Source organism: Echinops telfairi, unplaced genomic scaffold (genome assembly GCF_000313985.2).
Source record: "Echinops telfairi isolate 266 unplaced genomic scaffold, ASM31398v2 ScPeMD7_29;HRSCAF=101, whole genome shotgun sequence".
Taxonomy (NCBI): Eukaryota; Metazoa; Chordata; class Mammalia; order Afrosoricida; family Tenrecidae; genus Echinops; species Echinops telfairi.
Window position 1 is genome coordinate 582,083 of NW_022103926.1, and position 8,427 is coordinate 590,509.

The following is an 8,427-nucleotide window of genomic DNA, read 5'->3' on the forward strand; positions in this document are numbered from 1 at the left end:
TGTCATAGGGGCTATTGGCTGACCTTGGACCAAGGGAGACCTTGTAGGCAACAGAACCCAAGCTCATGCCTGGTTCTGTTACCCTGGCCACACGGGAATCCTCAAAAGCAATGTAGACTTCCTGTCAGGCTGGGGGCAAGGGACTCAAAGTCCTAGACTATTGAGACTTGTCCACGACTCCTCCGTTTATAGGGTTGAAAGTGGGGATGCTGACGGATGGCATGATGCAAAGAAAGAGCTTCTTCCCCTTGGTGGCCATCAACAAGGAAGGTTGGGGTGAAGGCTGATGAGTCCTTATCTGTGATTACCCTGCATGACTCTGAGTAGTGGTCTTGGTCTTGGTGCGAACTTCTTGGGAAGCAAATAAAAACAATCCTTAAAGTATAAATATCCAATATTGTTTCCATCATCAACCCAAACCCACTGTCATCAAATGGATTGGCGCTCATAGCGACCCTCTGGGTTTCTAAGACCATCGGTCTTTATGGGAACAGACTGCCTTTTTTTCCTCCTGAGCAGTGGCTTGTGGGTTCAAAGAGCTGTCCTAGCAGTTAGCAGCCCAGTGCCTGACTTATTGTGCCACCAGGGATCCCTGTATCAATACTTATTATAAAACTTGAATATGGCTAATGAGTGCCTGGTGGCACTGTGGATTAAGTGTTGAACTGATGACCATAAGATGGGCGATTCAATCCCACCGGGTGCTGCTGAGAAGAAAGATGAGGAGGTTTGCTCTCCTAAAGATAAATAGCCTCAGAGACCCTAGGGAGCATTTTGCCTCTATCCTAGAGGGTCACTATGGGTCAGCTTCAACTGTATGGCAGTGGATATGGGTTTGGGTTGGGGGAGGATGAGGCAGACACTGTGGTGTAAAATATGAAATGCAGTATGCGCCCCATTCATATGGCTCTATTTGTATTTAAAATCATAGAAACCTTCATTCATTGTCAAAAGGGAATTATCGCTTCTTGACATAACCTCCATCTAGCTCTATTTACTTCATCTCTCTAACTTCTCCCCAAGGAATTCTGGGCTCTTTGATTGACACCAAGTCAGATGGCAGTGTGAGTCTTCTTGAAGGGCTATTTTTCTCCTCTCCTCTCCTCTCTTCTCCCTCTCCTCTCTGTACTCTCTCTCTCTTGCCCCCTCTCTCTCCTCTCCTCCCCACCCCCACTTTCCACTCCCCCCCTTTCCCCTCTACCTCTTTCCCAGTCTCCCCTCTCTCCCCGATCCTGTCCTCTCACACACCTCTCTCTGCTTTGGTAAACCAGCTCTCTCTCCCCTGCACCCACCCCAGGATCCCCGCCCTGGTACCACCGTGCTGTGACATATGCTCTCCCTTGTGCAGGTTTGACATGCAGCTGGCCCAGGCCCTGGGGGAGTCCGTGTTTGAGAAGGGCATCCGGGAGAAAGTCACCCGGGAGAACACCAGCATCCAGTGGGAGCTGGGCAAGCTGCAGCAACAGCTGGAGGTAACAGGGGGCTCTGGCACCATCTTGAATTTTTCTTGCTGAGTCCCATCTGCACATGGTGACAGGGAGGGAGCCCTGAGTGGCTGTCCTGCCACAGAACCTGGCATGACTTACTAAACCAAGCAGAGGTTGGCACCGTCACCAGCAGACCTCCGTACCTGATGTCAGGATTCTGCTTCTGGCATCCTGGGAGGCCTGGGAGACTTGGTAGACCAGGGGTTTGTTCCAGACTGCCCAAAGTTATCTGGCATCCAGAGCCGGCTTCCTAATCTAGAATAGTCATTTCTGGAAACTTGGCCACTTGGTTCTGACATCCCAGCCCCTGACACACTCTGGAATCTAACAGGAAGGGCCTTGGCAGTGTTTTCCCACCAACACGCCCACCATGACCTGTCCCATCTGTCCTCCAGAGCAACTCCCACTGCTGTCCCACAGGGGTTGCTCTGTGGGGCCTTGAGGTGGAGGCGGGCAGTGGAAAGTGGAAAGCCAAGTGCTATTCTAGCAGCTAGCCATGTGTCAGGTCACTCCAGATTGCTACCTCCTCGGTCCCTGCAGCAAAAGGAACGGGACACCTTGCAACTGAAGCAGGAGGTGGAGAGGCTGCAGGCCCACAAGCAGGAACTGCTGGGGGCCCCCTCAGTGGGGCAAAACGGCGTCGCCGACTTGAAGGAGAAACTCTGGAAGATGGAATCCCATGCTGTCGAGCAGCAGAAAACCCAGACCCAGCAAGAAAACACCATCAAGCAGCTGGAGCAGGTCAGTAAACCAGGCTGGCGCCTCTGCAGAGGACGGTGCAGTAGGACAGACACTCACTCCACTGGGTGGCTTCACATCCATCAATGGCTCCCTATTGCTCCAGGAGAGTCTCAGGCGTCCTCAAACTAGACCCGCGGGCCACATGTGGCCCGCCAAGGACATTTATCCAGCCCGCCGGGTGTTTTTGCCCCGTTTTGTTTTTTACTTCAAAATAAAATATGTGCAGTGTGCATAGGGATTTGTTCATAGTTTTTTTTAAAACTATAGTCCGACCTTGCAACGGGTCTGAGGGGCAGTGAACTGGCCCTCTGTTTAAAAAGTTTGCAGACCCCTGCTCTAAACAGTCATCTGACACTCAGGCTCTCTAGGATCTTGCCCTCTCCTACCATCCTACAAGCCTCACTGCACTTCTTCCAAGAAGCCTGCCTGGTCACTTTCCCCAAACCAGCCCCACCCAATGCTCCACTCCTTTGCCATCTTCTAGGGCAGGGCTTGGCAAACTTTGGAGGCAGAAGGGCCAATCCTGCCCCTCACCACAATTTAAAAGTTATTCAAGACCCATACATATATTTTTACCAAAAAGAGAAAAAGTAAAGTAATATTATAAATAGTATATTGCATTATAAATGAAACTATAGTTTTATTTTCAATTTTACTTGAGCCCCTTGTATGTACCGAAAGTGTCACATATGGCTTGAGAGCCGCAGTTTGCCAGCCCCCGTGCTCGATAGTATTTGTGCAGTGCACTCAATGCCTCTCTTTCTAATTCGACAGAACAATTGACCGTCCATTGTGCTTGTGGCATGCGTGCCCAGGGCCCAGAGTGAGGCCAGGGACACAGCTGATGCTCCACTGCATGTATGGCGGGTTATCCAAGTGTCACATCAGCCTCTGTGGGGTGCGATGCTGGTGTTCTTGGCAGATGGGGAAGCTGAGGCTCAGCGATATGGAGTCAGTGGTGGGCATTAGAGTCTTGTATGCCTCGTCTGGATGCAGCGGTGCGGACAGGATCAGAGCCTGCTTTGGGAGATGGGAAATAGTCAATGGGAACAAGTGTGTGCTCGGTGTCCTCGGGTCAGGTCTGAGTCAGTGACCCAGGTACAGCAGGATTAAACAGTGCCAGTCCCGCGCCATCCTCACCATCGCTGTGCGACAGTCCATCTTGTGGAAGGTCGTCTTTGTCGCTGACCTTCTACTTTACCAAGCATGAATGATGTCCTCTAGGAACTTGTCCCACCTGGCGCCTGTCCTAAGCCTGTAAGATGAAGGCTCACCACCCTTTCTCCTAAGGGGCATTAGAGCTGTACTTCTCCCAAGCTTTGTTCACTCTTCTGGAAGTCCATGGGCCTTTCAGGATTCTTCACCCCAACGCTTCTGTGGGCTTCCTTATTGGTTGTCCGGCTTTCACAGGCACCTGAAGTGATTGAAGTGGCCTTGCCTCAGGGCTGGCACACCTTAGTCCTCAAAGTGGCGAAAGTGAAAAGCGAGCAAGACACGACAAAGTAAGCTATCGCAGCAGTTCCTTTACTCAGGAGCCAGAGAAACAGTGGACTGGTCTACCTCCCTGCCTCTTCCTACAAAGGATTTGAAGTGCCTTATGTGAACGGGGCCCTGGTAGCATAGTGGTTCATCATTGGGCTGCTAACTATAAAGTCAGTAGTTTGCAACCACCAGGCACTCCTAGGGAGAAAGACGGGGCTTTCTACTCCTTTAAAGAATTACAGTCTCAGAAACCCACAAGGGCAGCTCTGGAGGGTCACGATGAGTCATCATCGATCCAATGGCAATGAGTTTGGTTTGGTTTACATGCTTCTATAGCGGCTCGCTGGCTCTGTTGTTGTTGGGCTGTAACAATATGTGTTGGGCATGGTGTGGGTGTTAAAGATGCAGCGGTCAGCGGCATCCCCCTGAAGTGAGGAGCCAGCCTGAACATCCAGGGCAGGCTTCACTTGGAAGCTGCAATGAGGGAGTGGCCAGCAGGGAGAATTCCAGGAGGAAAAAATGGCTTTTTTCGGAAGGTAAACCCTGAAGGCCGGGCCCGAGTTGGCTTGCTGTGACTGAGACAGCGTGAACAGCCTGTGCAAAGCCCAGGGCAGGAAAGTCATGTTCCGCTTAAGGAGCTGTGAAGAATTGTAGCCAGATGGAGCCCTTGCCGCGGGACTTGTCTATCTTGTCTATAAGATCCCCTCTTTGCCTTTGACTTCAGTCTCCTTGTAAACAGCAACAGCAGGAACACAGGCCAAGCAGCTGCCCAGACCCAGGAGACTATGTGTCTTATAGCTCAAGTTCAGGAAAAACCCACTGCCACCGGGTTCATTCCGACCCTGGACCACTCCATGCATCAGAGCAGTACTGTGCTCCACGACTCTGAATCTGGTCACTTTTCATCTCCTAGCTTCCCCTTTGCCCCTCACTCAGAAATCTGTGAAAGTTCCCAAAGAAGGAAGAACCCCTTATAGGTTATAAGGGACAGGAAAGATGGTACTGCCTCGCATGGCACCCCAGGGGTGTGTCAACTGGTAGTAGTCTCATAGAACCAGGAGTTAAACCTGCACTTTGGAAAATAGTATTGCCGCTCTATGACCATTGTTTCAGTCGCTGTGTCAATCCATCTTGTCTATGCATACATGTATGTGTGTACATGTGTACATGAGCATGTACACACGGGTGTGCATGTCCACACATATATGCGTTCCTGTATATATGCATGTATGTGCATACATGTAGGCATCTACACGTGCATTCACACACATCCACATATGCATGCACATGCAGATACACACATGGACACACACATACATGCATACTCATGTATACATACACGTGCGTGCACACAAACACATACACATGCATGCACACATATGCATATATGTATGTACATGCATGCATTCATGCACACGTGCATACACATGAATGCATGCAGAAATGCATACATACATGCTTATATACACACACATCCAAAATACCATTACTGGTATCTGCTCCCAAACCAAACTTCCTGCCTTTGAGTCTAGGCCGAGTCATAACATTATTGAACTCTGTAGAGCTGCATCTGTGGGTTTCTGGGACGACTGCAACTCTTTACAGGAGTCGAAAGCCCCATCTTTCTCCCGTGCAGATCCTGGTGGTTTTGAACTACTGACTTTTGTTTAACAGCCCAACATGTAACCACTAAGCTACTAGGGCTCCTCCAGGGAAAACAAAGTTGTCTCAGCATCAGTGTTGGTTGTGAAGGATTCCAAGGGGCCACTCAGTGCCCAGATGCAGAACTGTGAACCTCGGGACCCAGAACTTAATGCAACTATCTGACTGTCCAACCTTGCTGTGTGCCCAGGAGGCAAGGCGAAGTCAAAGCATGCATCCATCTCCAGCTTTGCCCATAACCTCACCCTGCCCGTGTCCTTGCAGACATTCAGCAGATAGTTACGGATGATCATATAGCACTCTTCCCCGGGAATCTTGTGTTAACTCATATAAGCTTGACACGAATGGTTTTGCAGATGTCAGGCGTGTCCAAGGGGCTGGAAACAAAATGGAAAAAGCAATCTTCTATTTACTTGCCTGGAGTTCTCATTCTGGATTATCTTCCCATAACCTCTGTCATATTACAGATGGGGAGGAAGCTGACAGGTACAGGGAGCTTACTTCCCTCCAGGCATTGCAATGCAGTGTGTGCTTGCCAGACCTCACTGCGTTGTTGTTGTTGTTGTTGTTGTGCCATCGAGTAAGTTTCAATTCATAGCGACCCTCCCAATGTTGATTTTTCCTTCATGAAATCTAGCTTCCCTGTTGATTTGCCCAGCACACAGATTGAATTAGTATGGTTCAATCTGAACCAAACCAGTTGGTGTCTGGTTGCTTTGATTCATGTCAGCCTGGGTACATCAGAGGAGACTTGTGCTGCACTGTATTTTGAAAGCAGACCACCGGGTCTTTTTTCTGAGGTACTTAACTCTTTGTACGGCCCAGGGACACCTAGAGTCCTACATAGCAAGGAATTTTACTAGGTTTCTTAGAAGACAAAGATGGGTTTGTCTTTGTTTTCTCTTCTCAACTTAATCTCCACATTAGGGCAGGTGTTGGAACTAGCTTCAGAAAGCTAGGTGAGAAGGGCTGGAACAGTGCAGCAAATGGTCAGAAAGTTATAGTTAAGTATGTGTGGGACTGCTAACCGCAAGGTCATCAGTTCAAAACCACCTGCCACTCTGGAGGAAAGATGAGCCTTTCTACTCCTGGAAAGATCTACAATCTGGCAACCCCCCAGGGCCTGTTCTACCCTGTTCTCCAGGGTCTCCACGAGTCAGAATCCACCGGATGGCTGTGAGTTTGGTTTTGGTAACCCATTGATACCACTGAGTTCCAACTATGGCTGTGTGGACCTTAGCCCAATTCTATGAAATCTTTAAAATATAGATTCCTGTGCTCTGGAGATCCTGGCTCAGAGGGTCCGGAGTGGTTTCCCGGAGTTCATGGTCATTGCGGGTGGTTGCTGCCCGGCTGGCTTTGTCTCACAGTGACCTTATGTAGAACATCCAAAGCATCGTCAGCGCCCAGGTCATCGTGGCGCCACCACTGCGCAGAAACAATGGACTCAAACATAAGATCAGTTGAGAGGATGGCGCCGAACTTGGCAGTGTTTCTTCTGAAGCATACAGGGTCGCCATCACTATGGCCTGTTTGCATGCACTGTAGTCATTCGGTAATGTCTTCCAACCAAGGAGGCTCGTTTTCCAGTAATAATAGCACGCTGCTGTGAGTCAGAGGGTTTTCGTGGGCCATTTCAGGGAAGTAGATCTTGCTTTGTCTTAAAGCTCCACTGAAACTTGTCTGCCGTGAATGACCCTGCTGATAGTTGAGATACTGGCGATATAGCTTTCAGCATAATAGCAACACACACATCACCACAGTACAACCAACGGATGGTGCATGTCAAGTAATTGTAATGTCACCACACTTGAGAAGCAAGGGCTTGAGATCAGTGTGTTGATTCTGCAGATCAGGAAACACGTCTTGAACAAGAGCTGGGACCCATGACTTCTGCCTCCTGTTCCAGAGTCCATTCCACAACACCACACACCACACACCACACAGTGTAAGCACACCGCTCATTGTTTGTCCTGCATCAGCTTCAGAGAATCTCCCTGAGATGACCCAGTTCCTCCATGAGGTCAAATTACCAGGAAGAGGGATGATACACTTTTCTTTTTGTGTTCAAAATGGTGAGGAATGGGGCTGTAATAAATATTAATCTGTTAGGAACTCTGCTACCTACTTTCCATGGATTACCTAATTTAATTCTTGAACAAGTTAATTCATTCCTCAGGTTTTCTTTTATGCATACATAAACATTTATCCATCCATAAATCCATCTATGCATCTATAAATAAGTACACACATACATAAGTCCATACATGCAAAAAAATCCATCTGTCCAGCCATAAACCCTCCATCTCTACTCATTTATAAGCTCATCCATCCATCTACAAACCTATCCATCCATCCACCCAGTAACTATCCATCTATCTATCCATCTATCCATCCATCCATCCATCCATCCATCCATCCATTAAGCAATCTATCCAACCCTCCATCTATCTATAAATTCATCCATCCATCCATAAATCCTCCATCTGTCCCCTTACTTATAAATGCATCCATCTATCTATCTATCTATAAACACATCCATCCATGCATCCATTTATCCATTTGTAATCCCATACATACATGTGTACATATACTCATCCTAAATACCATCACTGATATATTTTCCAGGGATGACAAATTTGTTTCAACACCAGAGTGTTGTGAAGGATTCTAAGGATGCATCTAAACTCAGTGGGAATAAATGATTGATTGGTGATTATTATGACCATACAAAGGGATGGAGGTTGCATTTGGGCTACTCGTTGATCATGTCTGCATGTACCCCAAAGATGGAAAGTGCGATGGAAATGCCATGGTGGACATGGAGGGTCGGGGGAGAGGAGGAGTGGGTCCCCCTCACATATTGTTGCTGCCTCCCCACCCCCAGCTTCGTCAGCAGTTCGAGCTGGAGATTGAACGTATGAAACAGATGCACCAGAAGGACCGTGAGGACCAGGAGGAGGAGCTGGAGGACATGCGCCAGTCCTGCCAGAAGCGGGTATGTGGGCAGCTGGCTCAGCCATGCCTTGGGGTCCTAGCACATCCGGTTGTGGTG

At 48.7% G+C, this 8,427-nt stretch overlaps 1 protein-coding gene across 1 annotated transcript in view; it reads left to right on the forward strand.

The window, feature by feature from the left end:
* The window catches only part of MYO18B (myosin XVIIIB), a 307,510-nt gene that overhangs the window by 167,800 nt on the left and 131,283 nt on the right, over window positions 1–8,427 (forward strand). The window contains exons 30-32 of the mRNA XM_045289537.1: window positions 1,349–1,472; window positions 2,028–2,228; window positions 8,260–8,370. Of these exons, the coding sequence (XP_045145472.1) occupies window positions 1,349–1,472; window positions 2,028–2,228; window positions 8,260–8,370 (436 nt within the window). The remainder of the gene's footprint in view (window positions 1–1,348; window positions 1,473–2,027; window positions 2,229–8,259; window positions 8,371–8,427) is intronic.